Source organism: Dendroctonus ponderosae, unplaced genomic scaffold, assembly GCF_020466585.1.
Source record: "Dendroctonus ponderosae isolate FM_Combo_2020 unplaced genomic scaffold, Dpon_F_20191213v2 Dpon_F_20191213_81, whole genome shotgun sequence".
NCBI classification, from domain to species: Eukaryota; Metazoa; Arthropoda; class Insecta; order Coleoptera; family Curculionidae; genus Dendroctonus; species Dendroctonus ponderosae.
Genome location: NW_026019027.1, coordinates 11,697 through 36,252, shown reverse-complemented (window position 1 = coordinate 36,252; position 24,556 = coordinate 11,697). Strand labels below are relative to the sequence as shown.

The following is a 24,556-nucleotide window of genomic DNA, read 5'->3' as shown; positions in this document are numbered from 1 at the left end:
GAATGAACACCATAAACTGGTTGTTTTTACCAGCGACTACCTAAATATAATTTTAATTTATCCCACTTATTCCTGAAAACTAACTTGCTTACTCAATCTCTGTATCCTATTTCGATATGCACAAAATGTGCTCGAACTTTGTAGATCTACTTTCCATATCCATTGTGAACTTTCTGAGCAGTCAAGTGCCACGGTTTTCGAAAATTCTTGATTTTATAACAAACACATGTTGGGCATTATTACATTCCCGCGGAACGAATTAACATGAACATATTTAAAAGAGAGGATGCTAAGATGCAAAATCTAGTGCAGTAAATTTGTTAAGTATTGATAGGATGGATATGGGCTTGGAAAATGTAAAAAATCTCCAAAAGGATTGATAATCTCGATCTGTGTATATACGAGGGCGGTCCCATAAGTACTTAGCCTTGCTGTCCAATGGCGCCACTATCGCAAAATAAATTTACTATCGTGTAGTACATTCTCGTAGACGGCTACTGTAGAAATTTCAGCCGAATCGTAATCGTAGTTTTCTTTGAAAAAAAGAGCAATATGGGTCGGTCATTCGATTCTTACTTCTGGAAGAAAAATCACGAAGCGAAATCAAAGGCGAAAAAAACTTCGATAGCGCGACTGTCAAACATTGGATTAAAGAGTTTCAACGTGTTTCTTTCTCGTCGGTTTTTGATAAGCCACGCGCTGGTCCCGTGCTGTGGGATAGCTGACACAGTAGGGATCTCAAAAGACCCCATGGGTCATATCCTGCATGAAAAAAGTGTCTGCGCGATGGGTGCCGCGTTTGCGGACAACAAGCGAAACCGTGAGACCACTTGAAAGCAGTGTTTGACGCGGTTTAAGCGCAATCCAAAGGAGTTTCTGGACCGTCGACAAAACATGGATCCACTAGTAGACACCAGCGATCAAGGAACAGTCGAAACAGTGCGCTTCACCCGGCGGACGTGCTCTGAAAAAGGTAAATACTGTCCTATCGGCTGGAAAGGTGATGGACACGGTTTCCTGTGATTCACAACATGTGATCTACATCGACTATCCGGAGAAAAGAAAAAAAGAATCACAGGGATATATTATATAGATTTATTGAGCTGATTCGACGTCGAGCTGCAGAAAAAACTTGAAGGAGTGCTCTTTCATCACGATTACGCACCGACTCATACTCAGTTTTCTCCAGATTTGGCCCCGTGTGACTTCTTTTTATTTCCAAACTTAAAAAAGTTCTCGCCCAGCAGAAATTTCAGTCGAATGAGAGGCTACTTTGCAGACGTTGAGAAAACGTATTTTCAGGCGGTTTAAAGAAGTGGGAACATCGCTGGGTCAAGTGTATCGAATTGCCACTTTTCCAAAATTTTCGTTTTCTTTAAAGCTAAGTACATATCGGACCACTCTCGTAAACTATTAATTGTAAATTTCAGTTATAATCAAAACAAATATAATAAATAAAATAAAATTTGAGCTAAAATGTTTAAAATTTGTTGAAAAAATATCATTGAAATGTATGAAATTTGCAGCAAAACAATGAATTGAAGTTTAAAATACTTATCTGAAAACACAACAACCATACAATCGTACTTTGCATATTGAGAATATCATTGACCATTAACACTGAACTGTCTAACCCCGAATCAATTCATCAATGATATCAAGAATGGGGCCTTCGCTTCCTGTATAGTTATCTGTTAAACATTGAAACTTATTTTCTTTATTTTGTAGGTCTAAATTTTCTTAAAACTATCAGTATATTAACTTAAAAACCAATTTGATGCTTTCCACACTCCTAAGGGCCCATAATACACCATTAATGGCAACAAAGGGTGTTAAGAAAATCTTCAAACATACTTGCAATATAAGTCAAAAGTTCGGCAGAGCTTTTATTAAATTGTCATATCGTCTTGCTTCCGGCTTCAAAAAGTTACATATGCCAAAATGATCAGGATTAAGCCTGAATAGTCCTTATTCTATTGGATGTGGTGGATGATTACAACAAAATAAATGTTAGATGTAACAAATACCTGCATAAGACATTCAAACAAATACAAAAGGTAGTACAGGTAAAAGGTAAAACAATTTACTTGAGTAGACACAATAAATATGTATACATGTACACATTATGAACTAAAAGAGTTCTTGATCTTCTAGAAGAGGTGTATAAGCTACTTCGAAGAAAATTTTGTGTGAATATTTATTTCTTACTGTCATAATTTGTTCTTTTGGGGGTTTACTAATACACTTATTTAACAATAGAACTGTACTCTTCAGGTCATTTAACTTGTAACCTGAAAAAGATGGACACATGTTTATTAATGCTTTTAAACTTGTTTGATCATAGTTCGTTCGTGCATTAACGAAAAAAGTTTGGACACTAACCCGCGTATGTGATACGGAGCAATGTCTGTCTCATGATACAGAAATTTTACCTACTCGAAAAAAATAAAACTCCGTATGAACTGGTGCTTAGTTTGTACCAGATATTAAAAAGGCCAAACGTTAGATACCAGGCACACATCTTTTTATCTAACAAGCACGTTTTGTACTAATTGCAACGTTGTTAAAAATCTAATTTGATTCTGTTCTAACCTGATCTATTTTTTTCGAATTGATAATCTCTTTAAAAAAGTAAAACGCCATTAATTGTAATTTTAAAAACTCACCTGTGTAGAATTCTAGTGTTGGCGTCCATTTGCTGACAAATTTCATCCTTAGAGCTAAGTATAGAGATGCAGCAGCTATTAATGAGTCTCGAATATGAATGGTATCATAGTCCATTAAACTAAATTCCAAGATATATCTTGCCAAAGTCAATATGTTCATTGAAGTTTTCGAACACTGTAACAATACGTATAAAAATTATGTGTAAACGATTTTTAGATGTTGAAATTACCCTAGCAAAACGCCTTAAAAATCTATAACTTATGGGAATCCCTAGATTGAAGTCAACTACTCTCAGTAAACTTATTTCCATTTTGATAATTTCCTTCCTAGTGTATGCTCCATCACACAGGTACAGGAAATCGTCAATCAACGGCGGGAGTCGTTCGTCGAACTTACTGGCCACAAACATTGCCGTTGCTCCCACTAATTGCAGAGTTTCTTTAGACACTAGTATTCGGCTTAAGTATAAGTCGACAAGCTAAAAATATTAACTAAATTAATAGTTTTACTATCTAAATAGGTACATATTTCAAATATATAAAATTTATATAGCAGAAAGTTCTAATTAGATCGATATCGATATTTATACAGAATGATCCAGGAGATACGAGAGATAAAAGACGCTGATGACTTTTCTATGCGAAGAAAACCTATACTGACTACTAAACGAAAGTAGACTTGGGTTAGCTCCTGCGAAACATAAAAATGAAATTTATTTCATACTATCAAACAATATAAAGATATACAGCGATGTAAGAGTGTTAAATCAGTTAGATACCGGCAGCGATAATCGATTAGTGAAGGCTTGCTTTAGAAATAACGCGAAACTTGAAAGAAGGAAATTGATTCCAGAATGATAAATTTGCTACTGCCGAAGTAAAAGAGAGCAGAAAAGATGAATATCAGCAGGAGAAAAAGAAATTAAAACCAGAACTCACTAAACAAAATGAGCATCAATATAATTCCAAGTAAAATAAAAAGTAACATTTAAACAGTTACCAAAAAGTTATGTGAAAACTATACAGTAAATTAAGCGCAAACGCAATTGATCTCATAAAAGTAAGACGAAAAATCAACAAAGACGCCTATAATTATAAACCTCACAGGTCGACGCCCTCAACCATAAAGTGATTTTAAGAGGGGTTTTCCAATGTTTTTTTTTACGTCGGTTTAATAATAATAGTTCTCTTGACAAATGCAACCTGCGTTACACTTGGAATTGGGGCAAATTCAAAATATGAATTTGTTTCGATTAAAACCTTAATACTATACCAACCTTAACACCTAAGTAAAGTGTTTCATGGTTAAGTTCAAAGCTTTCCTGAATCTCAACCATCCAGTCTACCAAAAGTGTCCTCATCCACTTTGTGATGCAAATTTGAGTGTCCATGTAGTTTGAAATTGGGAATGTTAGCTGAAATAGATATAATGTATAGACACTCTTCCCACAAACTTGTCGGAAATAATTACCTCTTTCTCTCGATAGTAATGAAATATGTCTTTAGCGTAATGAGATACTTGATAAACATCATCGTAATTCTCTTTATCATAGTCTGTAACTCCTTCAGGTACTTCCTTATTGTCTAGGTGGAGTTTGGTTTGGAGCTGATGAGTCACAAGAGAAATGTTTCCCGACGACTTTCCAGCTTCTTGAACTTTTGCGGAGGCGATTGCTGCCGCGGCCGATAAACGTGTGACTGGTCGCTTTGCACTGAAGCATGTAGAATCATTACTAAAAGGTATTTGGGCAGTCAATTTCTGCAATAGTTCTCAAAGCAAAAATTTAACTTGGCTGTAAAATTCAAATAATAAGAGCGTAAAATTCAAGTAATAAGATCAATTAATTTACAAATATTGGAATGGAGCATTACAATATCTAATAAGTTTTTTGCTAAACTTTTGCTACTTTAATTAAGAATTTTACTAGGTAAAAAAATTATTTTCAACGATCTACCAGCTTTAACATTCGGCAACTAATAATTTCCATCCAACCTTACAAGTCAGTAACTAGTCAGTACCTTAGTCATAAATATACGAAGAATAAAGAATGTTAGAAACTTCTAGAGTACGAATTATACAGGCTGTCCGAAAAAGATGCGCGAAAAACACTTAACGATGCAACTCAAAATGAGTGATAAATTACACAAAAACTTACAAAGCGTTAAAGTTTTAAAAAATTATTACAAATAATGAATTCTAAGTGCACTTGCTTCCATGGCACGCTCTGTTAAAACGTTGGAAATAATTAAACGTGCGTCGTCAGATAACTAACAAAAAAGTTATTTCAAATTTAAAATTTTTTTTACTGTAACGTCCTGTAGATCCGTTATTATTGAGTTTTCGCAAAAGTGTGAACTTGTCACACTGATTTTTCATGTAGATTTGCCTCGTTAAGTGTTGGTCGCACCTTTCCCGTACACCATGTATATTTTTTAGTATTTCAAATACACCATTAGTTGGCGAAGATGCGAGACATACGTTTCCTCCAATGCAGTGCAGTACAAAGTTTCGTCATCTTTTTCAAACTCATTACTAAGTCTCTTCTTGGTAGTCGCAGCTGGTACACAGTTTTTCTTATTTTCTTTTGGTTTTAAAGCAGTCTGATTGGTGCAATTGGTAACTTGCTTAACTGCGTTTCTCGTAACTATTTTATTGGCAACTGGAGCGGGCGGAGGTTGCGAATTTTCATTTTGCTTCTTCTTTTGAACTGTTCTAACGGATGGTAGCACTTTCGACTGCACTGTCACTCGTTTAATATTTTTCAGTACCTAAAATGTATAAATATTACAAAGATAACAATAATTCGATTTTTGTAAATCTGTCGTTTTAAAATGATTTTATCATTGAATTTGTTCGAGTTCGTTTGAGATGAAGCAAAGTAAGGAATTACAGTTGATATATTTAGCTTGCTTCATCCTCTCAATATTTTTATTCGATTTGAATTCAAAACAAAATAATTTGCTCTCTAACTCTTTATAAAAAGCAAGCCCCAAATAATCACCTTGTTATCGATGACTTTATCGTCATTGTTTGTTACATCACCCAACGCACTTCGTTTAACCACTTTGTTTTTGATAGGGGAACAATCAGCTTTTCGTTTTCCTCTAACTATTTTATTTAGTTTGTCAATTCCTTTGCCAATGTGATTAAAATCATTTTCTAAACCATGATTGGCGGTTTTGCGCCGTGTCGCAATACCGTTTGAAACAACTTTGTTCGCTATCTTTGTGGGTGGCATAATTGAGCGCAGATTTGAATTAATTTTGTAGTCTGATAGACGTAATGGAATCTGTAATCAAAACAATATAATTTAACAATAAAGTAATAATTGTATCCACGACCATTATATTGGGAGGGTTTAACACGTCTGTTCTACGTAGAATGCAGGCCTCCTCACACTAAGGTATTAGAATTAACAACAAATAAATTACTAAAGATTGTCATAGCAAAATTTCCGAAACTCTCAAGTTTTCAGTCCCACGTCAATATATTTGGCCAGAACGAGATTTTGTCAAATCTGCCCTTTTCCAAAAAACTGTTTTTTTTTCGGTTTTGGCTTGGTCGTGGATAAAATATTAAATTACTTATTCAGGAATTAAAATCCTATAATCCCCTCGAAAAAAATATAACTATAAGGTAACCTTTGGCTGCGCCTCGAGTATATATTTCATCTCGTGGATTTAAGGTCAAATAATCTCAACAGGTGCCTTTACACTTACGCTCTTCTCGTGTGCGATCGGAGCGCCACGTTCCAGTCGCGCACGAAACAACGCTAGCCTAAAGAAAAATACTGGAGTACGCGAAAGTTGCACGTTGAACCCTGCAGGCTTTGCGTTGCGTTAACGAACTGCAGTTTTGCACACATTTTTACACAGTGCGATCACACGAGCCACTTCAGTCTGCTTCAGGTTAACGTGAGCATCTCAGAAGCGCCACCGAGAAGCGCTGCAGAGTGGCCAGCATTTGAACCAATGTATAGCTATCAGTGGCGCTTCTTTTTGACGCGCTTCTCGGCGTTAGTCAACCACTGTACGCCACAGAAGCGCTGCTAAATCGGTGGTCCGGACTTTTACGCGCTCGTGTGAATAGCTCCATGTAAAACAAGCGCTATCGCCGCGGCGTTCCCAAACCATGCGATAAGAGCCTAAGTGTAAAGGCACCAAATATAGAATTAACAACTATACTAATATGTTGCTATTTAGTAAAACAATATAAATATACAATGGGAGTTAGTAAAACAACGTTTTGATGTATTATACTGAGTCAGATGAAGATGATATTAATTGAAAAATGACACATGAGCTTCTAGCTTCTCACTAATAATAGCATTGTAATATAATATAGTATTCAATTGTATTGGCATTACGTCATGAGACACGGAGACCTAAGTCATACGATGACCAACAAAGAACCATATAAAACGAAAATTTCTCAAATAGCAGAACGATAAATTATATTGGGTGCAATTTCAATCATGTGCGGAAAAAAAACTTCGATTTTCAAGTTATCAAAATGTGAACATCAATTGAATTCATTGAACTATATTTGACTCAGTATTACATCGTTTACGGGACATCTAATAAGTAAAAAATGTATTAAAATTTAGTAGCACCTTTCTAATTCTATCTGGATGAACACCGCCGGCCTGCATCGATAAAGTATCTGCAAATAAAGTGCGGATAGAAATTAAAGCGTTAAATTAAAACACACATTAAATATTAAATATCAAGAACGGTATTACCTACTCATTTTTTCCGTGATATTTAGATAGATTATGCACGATAGCTGTAAATACTCAATAGAGAAGTACTTTCCTTCAAATTACCATAGAAACACCGGATACTTAACGGCAATCATCAGAAAAGCTTGATCGTGTAAAACGAATGGTCATTATTCATTATTCGTAATACATACTTAAAAACTTAAGCCAGTAACACTAACTATCAAAAACACGATATTTTAACGTGAATCTCTGAATACAGTTAAGGGACGGCCATTTAATTATAACACAACTACCTGGGTTCGTTCTAAATTCGGGTACACAGCTTTATTCAATCCTCATATTCACAGTATATCCTATATTTTGATGTTGATTATAATTTGATATATCTTGCTCTCAACATAAAACAAACTTTTCAACTAAAAGTTGTAAGATAGTTTCCCAAGTTTACAAGTTTCATATCTAAGTAACAGATACTATTTTATTATATTTATTATTATTAGTCTCCAAGTCTGGTTTCACAGTACGGATAATTACGATAAAAACTTTTTACATTTTTATTGTTTGGAATTTTTACATCGGAACAACACATAGTGTTTAAATATTTCTCGTTGTTGAAGTGTCCTGATCTAATAGAGAATACTGTTTGTCTAAGTCTTTGCCTCGTGTTTGCTGTTCTTTCCCTTTTCGGTTATACATATACATATATGCGAACAATATTTTTCAAGCATGAACATTATCAAGAGTAAACTGAGATTGATGAGAACTTGGAATCATGCCTAAACCTGACTTACTCAAACTTTCCAAGGAGATGCAATCACATTGTTCGTATTAATAAATATTAAGTATGAAATTTAGTTTTATTTAGTGCACTACTTATTTAGTGTAATAAAAGTTTACTAAACAAGCAGATTTGGCTCCCAATTTTTTAATTGTTGCAGTGTTCATATTTGAGTTTAAGACCCGCAACACACATTTTGTGCGTTGCGGGTCGTTATTGCAGTAAGTAATTTTTGCAGATTACTATATTTTAAAATAATTAATTGAACACCAATTACTTGCTATAAGTTTTTTATGTGTTTTGTGCTGACTGTCGCGCAATCCCCCGATAACGTCCACAATAATAAAAAAAATAATTCACAGGTTTCCTCGAGAATCAAGTTCTTTCGTAGTCACTTTTTATCTAATTTATTTTAAGTTTAATTAGCAGCATTTGTTAGACTGTTGAAACTTTGGAAACTCATAGGGTGTAGGTTTTAATTGATTCAGCAATGTTTGTAAACGCAAACAATCATGAAAGTTGTAAACTTTACTATTAATTTTTTGAGCGTCAAAAAGGGAAAACGTGTATGTGCTTTGTTTGATGCCACATAAGTGTAAGGGAAACAAAAAAGTGAAAAGAACACATTTTATAAAGGGTGAGATACACATTTTCAAGGTCCTATAACCTTTTTGTATTTGCCATTTTAAGTAACTAAATTTGTTGCTTTCTTCATTAATTCTTATTTATTTATTTTTTACTCATTACAATTGTTGCAAACTGAATAAATATAAATAAAGTAAGCGCTTAATGAAAATACCTATTGCATAATGCTATTCTGTGCAAAACGGCTAAACCATCCAACAAATACATCTAAAAATAAACAAGCGTTAACCGCTAAACAGCAAATGAAGTAATGAGCGTAGAAATCTATAAACTTTGAACAACAACTCTGATAACACTTTCAATGCTCTAGATAGGTATTTATAACCCTCCAATGTGCATGGTTTGCATAACACTCCGGAGTACAATAATTATAACTTGCAAATATTACGAGCAATGTGTGCAACATTTGCATCATAAAATTAGAACTTCACATTAAAGCAGTTATATGACGGAAGTACCATGGCTCTTTTGAAAGTTGACTGACTTGAAAAACATGTAACTAAAACCAGTATTTATTCAATTATGGATACTTTCAACTTCGAAACCGTATTCCAGGACTAATTTGCAGTTCGTTTAATGATGTGTTTATGCGAAATATGAGGGAACAGATTAAGAAATGTTTCAAATAAGAATAACGGATATCCAAAGCCCCAAAATGACATCCATCAACACACCCAATTTTACCGCCGAATTATCTAATTAGATTTAGATTGCACATGTTTAAGATGCACACTAAGTACAATGAGCATTAACAAAAACCTCCAACTGAACCAATTTTCAAAGATATTTGAAGAATAAATACTTTAATAGAAAAAACGCATGAGTTTAAGGTTACCCGACAGCTTTTCTCAGATAAGATAATTTTATGAATGAAAATACCAAAAATAACATAAATAGTACATTAATACATCCACTTACGTGTAAACGTTGAATGTAAAATATATTTTTCTTGTAAAAACTGGTAGAAATATCACATATAAATTAGTTACACACCACTTGGATACCCAGCCATTGAAAAATCTTTAGTAACCGTCTTCGCGTTCAACTGTTTTGAAGCTATTTCATTGGCTATTTTCGTTTCCCTCCCTCTGATTGGAGGAAAACGTCGTAGAAGGGGACGCCAAACGTCAGAATCCTAGCGAACAGTTTTTGAAATAACAGGAACAGATGTTTAAAGTGTCAACGGCATGGCATTGCTATCAACGTTCTCTCGGATCTATAAACAAATCGCAGAGTTCTGTTTACTCTCATTTAAAATGAAGAAAACAATTTCGATGTTAACTTCAAATTATAAAAATTTTTGCTCTCAGAAATTTACTCTTCCACAAAAAAGCATTTGTCAAATTGTGACTTGGCTTGAAATGCATCTTGATGATGCATCTTTGCAATGCGTTGTCATGCAATATGAAATGCATCTCTGACAAATATTTTTATGTAGTAAATTAGGTTTTGTTTGRCACCGTTTATTTTCCTAAATATGGTAATTAAAACAGCATTAAAACATTATTGAAGCACAAAAATGTWCTAGTAAATTCATCACATTAATGATTAATAAAGTAACTAGGAATAACTAAAAACTGAATGAATTATTTTTTGCCACCATAAATAAACTACGCCCTTTTTGCTCAGATTTTAAACAATATGTCTATTGATTAACAAGGATAAATTCAAGTTACTAAGTTTTAAACATTTTTTTGTTCATTTATTTTGGATCTGAAAAGGCATTTTTTCCACTAATTCAGCATCACTCCTGTGTCTATTCTTGACTTTGAGAGGAGGGAGTAAGTATCCCCGATACCCGGGAGTCTCTCCCCGGCGAAAAAAATTGAATTCTTTAATAATAAGGAAGACCGTACAGCTATCCACTTATGTAAAGTATCAACTTTCTTCCTCTTCTTTGCGTAGCCTCACCGTTGTTGTCAACGATGTTCTTGATTGTTTACTTTCTACCGGATCTACACCAGATCTAACCTAGAAATCTGCTGAAAATAGGACTGCAGTTTGGATTTATTCAGGAATTATAATTAGTTTGTTGCGTAGAAATAATGTTTGAAACAGTGTTAAGTGTAAAGTATGTGAGTGAAAAGAACTGTTTTGTTTATTTATCACCCAAACATAAGAATGTTAATACGGGAGTAAGTATTAAAAAACTTGGAGAAAATCCATCTCAATAACTTAAGAGGCAAATTTTTAAAGTTTTGGTTATTATTGAAGGATATTACAAAATTAGGTACATTTCTGAATGTACTTTTTTTTCTTTTCGCTGAAAGTGTACCTCTGGGCATCATATTTGGATTGAAAATTTAATTATCAGTTTTCGTTTAGGCATAGGGTAGACCTGGGGCGTCAAGTTTGGATCACCCTGTACAAGGAGTTCCTTAATGATCTGTTAATATTTAAAGGTGTATGTCTTCATGAAAAATTATTCAGTGTTAAGAGAAATGGCAACATATTAACGTAATAATAAAATAAGTTTATATTTTTATTTATAGTAGAGCAGGTAGAGTTGGACCACTTTTTTCAAATTAACATTTCGAGCTTCAGGTTTAAACTTGTCAACTGAAATTGATGGAATTACTTGTAAAAGTACTATGCTTTCAGTTTGCCTGAGTATTTCTGAGTATAATTTAAATAATATTTGGTCCATCTTCCCCGCCGTTAAGGGGTAGATGGACCAGGAGTGGTAGGATAGATGGTCCACTATAGTTATTGATTGTTTGCTGTAAAATAGAAAATAAAATAATTACTTTRKCTAATGCAGTATATTTRTTTTTRAGAAARTACATACAAATATATGAAAGTTACTTAATTTTAAATATGRCAAAAAACTTATCACTATAATAAACCTAAACTAGACTGGKKTAACTTCATTYTCTTCTCCSAGTAATGATCCAGRGCCTAAACGAGAGTGCTTCTTCAAGTAACGGGTTTTTAAGCGTCTCTTTAAGCGCAAAGCCGAGTGGATTTGCGAACCCTAAAAGTTCTAGCAGCTTGGCTGATTCCCATTTCGTTATTGTCTATTGCTAATCCAGTATTTCTCAAGTTGTCCTAAGTCTATKGGCTATATTTACTCCATTTTGGTCCATTTAGATATAAAATTATAAATGTGSAAAAATAYTCGCTCTTAAAGCAGCTGGCGGATTAAAAATTGCGAAAAAAACGAATTGCTAAAAAACACCTGCCGAACCATTTATTTTATGAAGTTTTTCGTTTGAAAKGTTAGTTTTAAGTTAAATCTCAAGGGTTTAATTGCCAGCAGGTGAATTTTCGACAATTTTTCTCTCTACAGGGCGTTTCATATGCACAAGTTACTTACTTTGAGAAAAGTTTTATTTCTTATTAAAAAACTTCTCGGTCTTYTTTTGGGCGAACCAGGGAAGTCTCACCCTAAACCAGTTGCAATCATTTTCGTTCTATGCAGTGGCAAGCTCGGTTTTTTTGCATCTMTGTTAGTTTTAAAGATATTTACGGTTTTTAAAGATCGTACATTTTTTYTAATTGAAAWCATTTTCACATTGTTTCAAAACTGTTGCAGCTTCAGATTTGAAAAATCGGCTCTTGGGTACCTTTTCAYATTCCGGACATTTTATCAAGAATCAGGTTTTTTCGATTGGAAGCTTGGTTTTCGAGTAAAAATTAAATGTGAAAATGAAAATCGTGCAACATATTTCAGTTTCCTTCTCACTTTGACTTAACAAATCTCCGTCTTTTTATGAGCGAAACAAGATAATGTGTAGCTCCAAAACAAAAAGTCGTATTCTTTGGCTCCTTTACTATTTATTTTCGAGGAAAAGCGAATAGCACGTTTTTAATGCACTTTGACCCATTTTACCCGTTTTATCCAGTGGCACACTCGAATTTTTTCCATCGTTTTTAGTTTTGAAGATAATTGAAGAATTTTTGATATAGCGTTTTAGGCATTGTTTCTAGTGTTAAAGCTTTAAGAAGCTTTGCAAAAATTACCACTGGATACTTTAGTATTTTTTCGAAGGTACACCAGTAGGCATCTTGATTGAAATACTGAAATTAGAAAAGTACGGAAAAGTAAATGCTGGCCCGTCGGTCCTACTAAATATTGGTCCAACTGTCCGAAGTGGTAGGGACAGATGAACCATGATTTCATTGCTATTTCATATTTCACTTTCATCTACTGGAGATTTGCAGGCTGTTATTGATAAACCCATAATTTATGTCTTCAAATTGATTTTGTTATAAAATACTTGTCCTTTTGTTAACAAACGATGTAGACATAGAAAGTGAAAACATTTTCAGCTTGCGCTTAACTAACACACTCAAATATAAGAACAAAACCTTTTGAGACGACAGAGACAGACGCGTACGAGGTTGCACCTCTGTTGTTGCTGCGTGATTGCACTGTTGAAAAATCAAAACGTTTTTGAATTATTGTATCTGGACTATCTTTCCTACTGATCCATGTCTCCTTACTTTACTCCATAGCAATATGGTGAATTCAATAATAATATTTTATTCTATATAGGCATTAATCTAAACAATCACAGACTAGTGTTTCACATTACATTACATTTACAATAAATTCTCTTTTATAAAGACAAGAATTTATTCTGAATTATTGTCCGTCTTCACCCCTATGTGTGGGGTAACGACGAATCCTTTATTAAGCTGTTAAAAATGGTCTTAGCACGTAGTAATAGGCGTATTCTTATTCTTATTAAGTTTCCTTCTTGTGAAATTAGGTACTGTCGGCCATGTTTCGTCGTTTTTTCTTCAAAATATTCAATAATTCATCGCTCCATTTCACTTTTCGAACACTTTTATATCATAAAAACATTACTTACACATCACAATCAATCCGACTTGTACCTCCTTAGTAGGTATATCTGTGTTAAATCTATATTTACTAGAAAATAGTCTTCTATTAAGACCGCATAGTTGTCTTAAATACTCATTTTATGCAATTATGTATATATTCCAGATGTGTATGAAAATGACCAATGATTCCACTGAAGCATTCTTTTCTGCCAAAGTGATTAGCAATATAGTTGAGTTCGATTCAATTGCTATAAATTCAACGTATGCAAAACTTTTAGGATTCCAAGAAAATGAGTTAGTCAATGTTTCAAATGTATCTCAATCACCAGTCGTTACTTGTGTTATTATAAAACCACTTACTCAGCCTGATTATGAAGTTCTGGTGAGAAATTATATTTTTGGCGCTTTTCAGATGTTTTGTACAACTTGAAAATTTGGTTATAGGAAATGTTTTCCCAAAATGTACAGTCAAATCTGCTCGATCAAGTTAGAGTTATTCATTCGGGTCAGAAACTAGTAATTTGGATTGGAAACAGTCTGACAGTTTCTGTTATGGTAGGTAAGTAACTGTAGACATCGGTAGGACTATTTTAAATAAGTAGACTGTTCAAAACCCTAGTTTGGTCAAAGTTTCCATGAGATAAACAGTACATTTAGAATATTTTTCTCGATTTCAGAAAATGTACAACCAGTCAGTCCGGGTGCTCTGGATTTTCTAACCGAAGTTGTTATTGAACCCCCACACAATTCCTCACACGGTATGACTGACTATCTACTAATTACCTTTTAATTTTAAACGAATCACATTTTAGTTTTAAACAACTGCAAAGTTGCAGAGAAACCTCAGATACTTCAAGAATACATTAGTTTTTTCAAGAGTATATCCTCCAATGAAGATATTGGACCAGTTAATTCAGAGACACGTATTAGAGATCGTTATTACCGATTAATACCACTTTCATTCTTACCCAGTTCTTTTAAGATCAAAAGTAATGTTTTCACAGGATATATTTGTGAGACCGTACCAGATTGCGATAATGAAATTAGTAACTTTTTCAAAATGACCCTGCTGAATAGCATTGGTGAAGAGAAAGAATTGTTTATAAGACTTTCAAATTTTGTGGATGTACCTGTAGAATTCTACAACAACAACTTGGGCAATCTTTTTGTTGACAATTCGGTTTTTTCATTTTTGCAATGTGATTTTCCAGCTAGAGTTGTGTTGCAAAAGATTCCTAGGTCACCCTCAGTTAAAGAGATTGAAATTCATAGCACAAAGTCCTACTTAATAAATTTAGTGGAAGAGTTAAAAAAATATTTGGCCGATCACTGTGTACCACCAATTATTATAAATGCCAAATATCCTATTTCAATCAACGGACGGTTTCACTGTTTTCTTACATTTTCACATAATGTCAAATTTTGCATAGTTGATCAGGAATTTTTAAGAAATTGCTCCTATAGTGTATGTGATGAATTTGTAACCTCATTGGAAGATATTGTTAAGAAACGTGAAACAAGCAATGAAATGTGCTTCACCATTGCACCTGTAAAGTCAATCTGTGATAATATACTATCTGTACTATTGAAAACTGGAGTATTTGAAGTGGAAAATATAATTCTAAGTGGTGAGTTAAAATGTATACCTAGGAGTGTTAACGTTTTAAGACTTTTTCTGAATTATTTCAATTTCCACATTTTTTGAGACATGTAGAGATTATTATCTAATTATAATGCTATCTCTTTATTATCTTTGTTGCTCTTTTATTATTATATTTTGTTATAATTATCTTATTATCCTTGTTGTGCTTTTATTATTACATTTAATTCTTTTTTTCAGGTAGACCAGGTACAGGAAAATCATCTGTAATGGAAAATATTTCAAGAACGTTAAATTCCTATCCATATTTCATAAAAACTGAAATAGTTTACTGTAAAAACATCAAAGGCAAAACTCTGGAATCGCTTCATAAATTTTTTACTGACTTACTCTCAAACTTAATTTTAAGTCAGCCCGCTTTACTAATATTGGATGATTTACAAGTGTTATGTGAAGTATGGGAAGGAGAAGAAACCCCTAATACGATATTTTCCAATAGGTAATATTGTTAGTTTTCCAAAAAACTGTTGGTTTTCGGGTTATTAGGCCGAGGTCTATATAAATTTGGTCTTGAATTTTTTTGCTAGCACGCGTGACGTTAAGAATTTTCAGCAATATAATCGTTTATTGTAAGGACTTGAAATGAAAACTCTTCTGAAGATGCTTCGCATACGTAAAAGCGAAACGTCAGGACGAAATCAGTTATATTTCAAAAGATGGTCGCGAAATTCCTAACTGTTCTAACTTAATTTTTTTAGAGTTAGTGAAATGTTGCACACATTATTCATCGATACTCAAAAGGTGCATGCTGTTGGTATTTTAGCTAGCACCGATTTGGTATCAAAATTAAATAAGCATATTTATCGATCAAGAGGGAACCACTTATATAAAAACGTATTTACTATGGAGGATCTAAATAAGGTAAGTCGATTATATGTCGTCAAAATATCTGTTAGTAATTTCATATTAGTAGTTGATATAGGATGAGATCAAGATCATAATAAAGTTATAGATGAGCAAAATAGTGACTTCATAAATATTTTTATTCAGTTTTTAGAAGCTGCTTTAAAAACAATTCAATTTTGGTAGTGAAAGTTACTGTTATGATTGAAAATTCCAAATTTCTAACCAAAAGATTTTTATTCTACATAATTGTAACAGTTGAGTTAAATTTGGCTCTTGCCGAACCCTCTGCTGAACTTATCCATCAGTTTGCTCCTCATGTTACTTGATAACTTATTCCGTTTTTGAATTATTTTCTACTTTTTGGCGTAAGGTTAAATAATAAATTTGCTTACATAATTATAGTTACTTTCATCACTAACATTTCGCAGCTTTGCCGGTAACGGTATGAGCATAAACACTGAAACAATTCTGCCCTCTTTTGTATGCTATATCAATTTGAAAATATTTGTGGGACACCTTGGATATATTTGCGTATCTTGTAGGCGGACCGAATATTGCTGTTAAAACATTTTCTCGGTAAACATTTAGTTGATACCAGCCTCGACTATGAAGAACTAGCATTAAAAACAGATGGATTTGTTGTACAAGATATTGAAGACTTTTATACCAAAGCGCTTTTTGAAGCATATAAAGGTAGTTATATTATTTTTAAGTGTGGTTTAAAATTATCCGTTTTTGCAGCATCTGCGTGAATATCTAGACAGGTAATTCGATTTTTCTTTCGAACACGGTTTCAGAACCCAATTCAATCTGTGAAAAATTACTTATTTAATCACTAACTTGTTTAAAATAATTATTTATTTAAATTACATGTATTTAATTAACTTATTACAATACAATACGAGGTATCTCTACAGCACAGTTTGGGTTTTGGCTGAAAGGGGTATTCATTTTCGTGAGATCTGCTTTGATGTTGTTTTTTCCATCTCTGGCGTGGTCTCCCAAGTGTCCTTTTCTCGACGGTCTCTCCTCCCATACCGGTCTCGTCAGTCTGCCATCTCGTAGTCTATGGACATGCCCGTACCATCTTAGGCGCTGGGACTTATTTTCTCTGACAATATCCCCGTAGCCATAAAGCTGGTTAATCTCGGCGTTTGCCCTGATGCGATACCGGTTGCTATTAGGGTCGTGGTGGGGACCAAACATTTTTACCTACAATTTTTTTTCAAAATGCCTAATTTTTTTTATTAGCGTAAATAGCCCTCTATTAGGCGATACCTGATTCACCACGCGGCACTGCAGCTTGTCGAAAGTCTATGAATAGATTGTAATAGGACAGTACGGTTGAACTTAAATCCTTTCTCTAGTGATTAAGTGTAAAAAGTTGGGCAATAGTGGATCTAAATTTTCTGAAGCCTGCCTGATATTCCCCCAGGACGCCCTCTGATTATGGAGTCAGTCTACCCAGAACAATATTTTCACAGGTTTATTACATTAAATGGTTTTCCCATTAAACAAAGGCCAGGACTTTGTAGGCCGTATTGATGAGTGAGTTTCCTCTGTAGTTTGAGCACTTTGACTTGTCACTTTTTTACTGCCTTTCGAATTTCTTCTATGGATGGTTCTTCTACAGGGAGATATGCCGTGTGGTATGTATTTTTTGTATGTTTTTCATCGGGTTCTACATTTAGCAGCTTTTTAAAGTAGTTTTTCCATGGTTCCAACTGTTTGTGCTCGTTACTTATCATGTCTCTATTAGCGCTTGTTAACATCGGGACCGACCTTGGCTGATATCCTCGTTTTTCGTTTTTTATTGCCTTATAGAATTCCCTAGAAGCTGGTTTAGACCTGTTTCCTCCGATCACCTCGTATTTTCGACGTTCATATTCTGGTTTTTGTAATTTTATGAACTTCCTGGTTTCTTTACAAGAGTTTGCATATTTTTCTCGGCTTTCAGGTGTATCGTGTTTAACCATGGTTTTTCTCAACGTTTCTCTTTCTTGTCGTTTTTTTTTGTTGTCCCGATGGTTTTTTCTGCTGTCTTTTTTATCGTTTGTTCAATATAGTTCCACAAGCCTTCCAATGTGCGATTTTCATTCTCAACGAGTTTCTGTTCCAGTTCTTGTTCTGTTTTCTTCTTTGAGTTTTTCAATGTTCCGTTTTGTGGTTTGGTTAGTTTTGTTGGTTTTTCTTACTCGATATACTGATTTGGAGTTTTGATTTTACCAGATAATGATCTGTATCTCCGTCTACTCCTCTAAGGACACTGCTCCCATGCCTGGCGCCCACCACGACATGGTCAATCTGGTTACGGGCCACATGGTCTGGATACCCAGATTTGTTTATGGGGGAACATTGTGGATTTTATTAGCATGTTGTTAGCTGTTGCTCATTCTCTTAGTCTTTGTCCGTTGTCATTGGATGTATGTTGACCTATTGTCGGCATTAACGTTGGTTCTTTGCCTATTTTTGCGTTGAAATTCCTGCATAGTACTATCATATCATGTTTGGGCTGGCTTTCTACTGTTCTTTCAAGCAAGTCGTAGAACGAGTCTTTAGTGACTGCGTCCTTATCTTCTGTAGGAGCATATACTGATAATACGGATATGTTATACTAATGTGCCTTTATTCGTAAGTAGCAGAGCCTATCACTTATGGATTCAAAGCGCACTTCATATTCACGAAATCAGTTCCATACTCATGTCGCCCATTTTGATTTTCACTGAAAGATACCACAGATTTACTGATTCTTAGGTTGCCGCTGTCATGCCATCTAATCTCTTTTACCGCCACTATGTCCATTTCTATTCTTTCCAGTTGTTGTATGGCACTGTTAGCAGCTCCCGTTCTGTACCAGCGCTGTGTTATTCATGTTGCAATTTATATGTCATGTCATTCCAATGTTTATCCAGTTTTGTCTGCTGAGTTGTCCAGTCTGAGGCATACGTGCAATTTCCACAACTAACTCTTTTTCTACGAGGGCAGGTAGTTATCCTTCCGCGCAACCCCCAAGACCTGGAGGACGAGAATTTTCTGTAGGGGTTCATTCCCTTAACCGTAAAGTTCCAGTTTTTAGGCGCCGGAAACGCGCCATTCACCCTCTTCCATCAGCTGCATGACGCACATCCATTGTACGCCATGCATTGTCCGGAGGCTACGCTGCCTTGAAGGACGTGGAAGTAGGATTTGTCAGTAGACTGTCGGCATTTCCCAGAGTTTTGTTGTAATGAAGTCTTCGGCAAACTTCATCACATCTAAGACCCAATACTGACCATTTAACCCCAAATTTACTTATTATTAATTTGAATTTGTTTCTAGTATTTTCTAACGTAAATTTGAAGTCGCCCATATCAGTTCTATGTAGATTTGTCAACCAGTTTAAATTCAAATCCATATCTTTTTTTATTCTGTGTGGTTTATATGTTTGTTAAATTTGATTCTCACATTTGAAATGTCATCGATTTGCCTAGAAAAACTGAAAAATAATATTCTGCTAACTACGCGTTGGACAGACAGACGTTGGACCACTTTATACAGAATCTAGCGATTGAAGTTATTTCCTCAAATTTTAAAATAAAAAAAAAAGTTTTTATCCGTTTTAGGCAGCGAACCAACAAGCAACAATGCAAATTACAAACAATACATTTAACTTAAAAAACCGATATGAAACAAAATTTTTGGAATTATGAATACTAGAACGATTGTTTTTCTTAGTATAAGAAATATAGTAAAATATAAATGTGCATTGTTGTCAGAAAATAGATTAATTCGAATGTGTACATGTCGATTAAATAATTCAAAAATTTATTTGCGGAATGTTTGATTGAGTGGACTAGTTTTTGTTCCCATTAATCTGAGAAGCGTTTTGTTTTTTAGAGAAGGTTTATTTATTATTTATTAAACACACTAAACTTCTACAGATCGGCAGGAAGACCGTCAAACACCAATGATAACTCAGGAACATTGTTTGGTGGCTTTGAAGAAAACATGCGCCCTTTCGTTGCAAAGCATCACATTCCACAATGGAAACCGCAAATCATTTGAAGATATTGGAGGTCTGCACGATGTTAAAAATGTGCTGATAGAAAGTCTAATGTGGCCAGCAAAGGTATACTATGTTTACGTCTGCAAATATAACTAATTCGAATTTACATGTTTTACTTTAGTATCCCAACATTTTTTCTCACGCCCCACTCAGGCTTCAGTCGGGAATTTTACTGTATGGACCTCCAGGTACTGGAAAAACTTTGATTGCTGGCGCCGCAGCAAAGCAGTGTGGCTTGAGATTAATATCTATTAAGGGGCCAGAGTTACTTAGTAAATATATTGGAGCTAGTGAACAGGGAGTTAGAGATGTTTTTGTCAAGTGAGTACATAATTTTTAGCAGTTCTGGAAAAGTGACTTCATGCTTCATGCTGTTTGGTCGTTAATTTTGAGTTATTTTCAGAGCACAACTGGCGAAACCCTGCATTCTATTCTTTGATGAATTCGACAGCCTGGCGCCAAGGTACGCAAAAATAAGTCATTTTATAGGCTTTTTACAATCTCAGAATCATTATTATTGAAAGTCAGTTAATTTCTTTACTATTAGGCGGGGGCATGATAATACAGGAGTTACTGATAGAGTGGTGAATCAACTGTTGACGCAGTTGGATGGTGTTGAAGCTTTAACTGGGGTTTGTGTATTGGCCGCTACTTCAAGGCCGGATTTATTAGATCCAGCTTTGTTGCGACCCGGAAGATTAGACAAACAGCTTATTTGCTCCATGCCTAACTATGTGAGTTTTGTCATGTTTTTCCATAACAAGTCGATTACAATTACTAATATTAGTATAGTAAAACAATATTTTTTCATTTTATTCTAAAGGTCTGGAACATTTTGAAGAATTTTGAAAGAAATTTGAATTTGAGATCCTCTGTTGTTTCAGGACGATCGATTGGAAATTTTAAATATACTTTCGAGCAAGTTAGATTTAGCTGAAGATGTTAAGATGGAGGAAATTGCTCAGAAAACAGAAGGCTACTCCGGTGCTGATCTTCAATCTGTTCTGTTCACGGCGCAAATATCTACAATGAAAGATTGTGTGAGTACCGTAAGTACCTATCTTATTTATTATATTAAGGAACACTGCACTTGCCTTCACAATCTAAAATACCCTCGCTTAAAGAAAATACTTGTACAATGATGGAAAGTGTTATCTTTTGTGCATGCAAATAGGAGTAATTAAACGTCCAAATTAAAAATTCTATACCTATGTAGTATATATCATTTGTTGCCAACGTTTCGAAAGCTTAAGCGAAATTTCAGTCAGGTTAAGTTTGCGTCTGAAAATTTCTTCCGAAGTTTGGTTCTAATGGTACTCGTTTTCTCCAGAATTGTGGCTCTGATGTCTGATGGTGTCATTTTGAACTTAATTGCATTTGAATTTTATTTCTCTAGTCAAATTTTAAAGATTTGTGTTATAAGTTAGTCAATTAATCTTTTCTTTCTTTATTCTACTATTTTTGCATAAATGAATTAAAAACTCTATGTATACCAAATCGTTGTATTCCAAAACGCACTTTTAGTGTGGAAACAAAATAACAAAGTTCAGCTAAAAGTTAAGATCTATTCCAAATTTCCAATAGTTACAATTTTGAAGACAATACATACATGAATTAGAACGTTTTTTACCAATACCGGAACGAACCTTCTTACACGAATAATTTGAGTTTGAGGATGCCTATGTTCAGAAATGTTACTTCAAATATACAGAGTTAATGACCTTTATTTGTTCAATTGGGATACAGAATTAGGAAAAACATAAGTATAAGAATTAAACACTAATTAAACCGGAAAAATGTTGAAGTTACAGCCTTAACGAAATTAACGGATTTTTTTTAAAGCTGGAAACTTTTCCTCAGGGCCAGTTACATCAGACATTAATATTTGGACTTGAACGAATTTTTCATTTTAACATGTTATACAGAATATATTTCAGGATTCTATCGAAGCTCAGCCACTCAAAACGTCTCACGAGGTTATATTACAATCACTGTCACAAACGAAACCATCTTTACCAAAATCGGAACGCGCAAAGTACGAAAGAATGTAAGTACACTTTTATCCGAGCATAATAAAGTTGTATATGTTTTGAATTAGGTCAGAATCATCTGAATGGGGCTTAAGACCTCATATTAATTAATGACAAAACGAAGATTAATAAAAAGTTATACGAGGGCGGCCCGATAAGTACTGAGCATACAAAAAAAATACAAAAATTGTGTAAAATTGGTGACTTATTTTTCAACATAGTCTCTTTTTAATTCGATACACTTGTACCCAGCGATGCTCCAACTTCTTTAACCCGTCTGAAAAATACGTTTTATCGAGGTCTGCAAAGTAGGCTTCCGTGGTGACCTCCTCATTCGACTGAAATTTCTGCTCGGCGAGTACTTTTTTCGTTTTTGTTTTGAAATAAAAAGAAGTCACACGAGGCCAAATCTGGAAAATACGGTGGATGAGGCAGCAGCTCGCAGTCCAATTCGATCAATTTGGCTCTTGTGATGGCGGAGGTGTGAGTCGGTGGGTTGTCATGGTGGAAGAGCACTTTTTTCTTCGCCAAGGAAGATCAAACGTTGTGAATTCCAGAAAACGTCCTCGGAGCTCGTTCGCCTGGTAAAGTCCACTGTTTCTACTGTTCCTTGGTGTCTCGGGTTTGCCAGTGGATCCATGTTTCGTCGACGGTCACGAAACGACGCAGAAACTCCTTTGGGTTGCGTTTAAACAGCGTCAAACACTGATCTGAAGTGGTCTCACGGTTCTGCTTGTAGTCCGGAGTGAGCAATCGCGGCATCCATTGCACAAACAGCGTTTTCAGGCCCAAAACTTCATGCAGAATATGACCCACGCGGTCTTTTGATATACCTACTGTCTCAACTATCTCACGAATTTTCAGTCGGCGGTCTGCCAATACAATATCGTGGATTTTTGTTATGTTATCATCCGTGATAGCAATTTTCGGGGCTCCTGGGCGTGACTCATCAAAAACCGACGTGCGGCCACGATGAAACTTGTTAAACTAATTCTTGTCAGTCGCCATCGAAGGAGTAGAGTCACCGTACACCGCATCTTCGTTGATTTTGCTACGTGATTTTCCTTCCAGAAACAAGAATCGAATCACCGACCGATATTGCTTCTTTTCCATTTTTCTGAAATTCGCAGATACTCCCGCTTCCGCAAGTTTTCAAAACAAAACTACTATTCCGATTCGGCTGAAAATGACAGTAGCCGTCTACGAGAATGTACTACAAGATAGTAAATTTCTCTTGCGATAGTGGCGCGATTGGGCGGCGAGGCCAAGTGCTTATCGGACGGCCCTCGTATGCAGAAAGGTAGTTAAAGCAGTTAAAAGGCAGAAAAACCGATATAAGTCTTCGATAGCCTTTTCTGAAAGAAATTAAGATTTTTACTACTACTAAAAAGTTATTAATTGCCAATTATTGTTGCCAAAAATTATTGGAAAGCTATCATATGCAGGTTGATTTTCTTAGACCGTGCATTAGAAGTTTTCAAACTTATAGTTATTTTAGAAACTTCAAATTCAGTTTCCGGTAAAACAAGTCGTGCCGAAACCATGTAAAATAGATTTAGCTCTCCAGCTATACAGGGTGTATGAAAAATATAACCTAACTTTCTTATTTTAAATGTAAACTTCTGATTTTTTAGCGTGGTTGGATTGGCCTTAGAATTGCCAGTTTGAGCCACCCTAATCCTGTTAACTTATCTCTTATAGTTATTGCTGTCAATTGTTTAAGAAAAAAATGCTCTCCACATATGACTTAAGGGTACCCATTTTGAAGCCTCTGGGTGCATGCAGCCTACAAGCATTGATATAAAAAGTGTCGAAACTTCCAACCATGCTAAAGAAATTAGGGCTTAGCATTTGAAATAAGAAAGTTAGGTTATAGTTTTCGTACACCCTGTATAAAGTACACCCTGTAAAGGCTAAATCTATTTTACATGGGTTCGGCACTACTCGATATTACCGGGAACAAAATTTCATGTTTCTAAAACAACTGCAAGTTGTAAAACTTCTAATGCACGGTCTACGTAAATCACCTTGTATTTTAGACTTTCATACTATCTTGATTTTTTTAGATATAAAAAATTTTCGGGAAGAAGTGTGGAAACCTTTAATACGGGATCTAGAGTGACTTTAGCATAATGCTAGATAGTGTTATATGGAATATTTTCACGAATGCTAATTATGGAAACTATGGGTTTAAGAAAAATATATGTTGGTATCATTGTAACTGTGAAATGGAGTAGCAATGTGAATATATTTATAGGTGTTTGTTAATGTGGAGATATTTTAATTTACGAATATATTTTTATTTTTTAAATAAAAGGTCTTTGAGTTTGCACTAAAAATAGCAAAGTCCAAACGCACTGGTCGATGGACA

At 34.7% G+C, this 24,556-nt stretch overlaps 2 protein-coding genes across 8 annotated transcripts; one reads left to right on the top strand and one right to left on the bottom strand.

The window, feature by feature from the left end:
* Positions 1 to 1,862: 1,862 nt before the first annotated feature.
* Positions 1,863 to 9,887, bottom strand: LOC109540321 (G2/mitotic-specific cyclin-B3). Of its 3 annotated transcripts, none has more exons than XM_019908658.2 (9): positions 9,732 to 9,887; positions 7,280 to 7,329; positions 5,669 to 5,956; positions 5,146 to 5,435; positions 4,138 to 4,399; positions 3,944 to 4,081; positions 2,897 to 3,145; positions 2,667 to 2,841; positions 1,863 to 2,291 (listed from the first exon to the last, which is right to left on the bottom strand). In XM_019908658.2, the coding sequence occupies exons 2-9, from the start codon at positions 7,316 to 7,318 to the stop codon at positions 2,131 to 2,133; spliced, it is 1,602 nt and encodes a 533-aa protein (XP_019764217.1). In that variant the 5' UTR covers positions 7,319 to 7,329; positions 9,732 to 9,887; the 3' UTR covers positions 1,863 to 2,130. The 3 variants fall into 3 exon arrangements, with proteins under 3 accessions (XP_019764217.1, XP_019764218.1, XP_019764219.1); XM_019908659.2 differs by having other exon boundaries at positions 4,138 to 4,378; XM_019908660.2 differs by lacking the exon at positions 7,280 to 7,329 and having other exon boundaries at positions 9,732 to 9,883.
* An 853-nt stretch (positions 9,888 to 10,740) lies between these two features.
* Positions 10,741 to 24,501, top strand: LOC109540325 (peroxisome biogenesis factor 1). 5 transcript variants are annotated; one of them, XM_019908667.2, is made up of 15 exons: positions 10,741 to 10,948; positions 13,768 to 13,986; positions 14,049 to 14,163; positions 14,282 to 14,362; positions 14,417 to 15,232; positions 15,445 to 15,703; positions 15,963 to 16,125; positions 16,653 to 16,803; positions 20,031 to 20,218; positions 20,277 to 20,476; positions 20,559 to 20,618; positions 20,703 to 20,889; positions 21,040 to 21,195; positions 22,093 to 22,202; positions 24,252 to 24,501. In XM_019908667.2, the coding sequence occupies exons 1-15, from the start codon at positions 10,859 to 10,861 to the stop codon at positions 24,316 to 24,318; spliced, it is 2,862 nt and encodes a 953-aa protein (XP_019764226.2). In that variant the 5' UTR covers positions 10,741 to 10,858; the 3' UTR covers positions 24,319 to 24,501. The 5 variants fall into 5 exon arrangements, with proteins under 5 accessions (XP_019764226.2, XP_019764225.2, XP_048525467.1 ...); XM_019908666.2 differs by having other exon boundaries at positions 21,040 to 21,204; XM_048669509.1 differs by having other exon boundaries at positions 10,872 to 10,948; positions 13,883 to 13,986; positions 21,040 to 21,204.
* Positions 24,502 to 24,556: the final 55 nt, after the last annotated feature.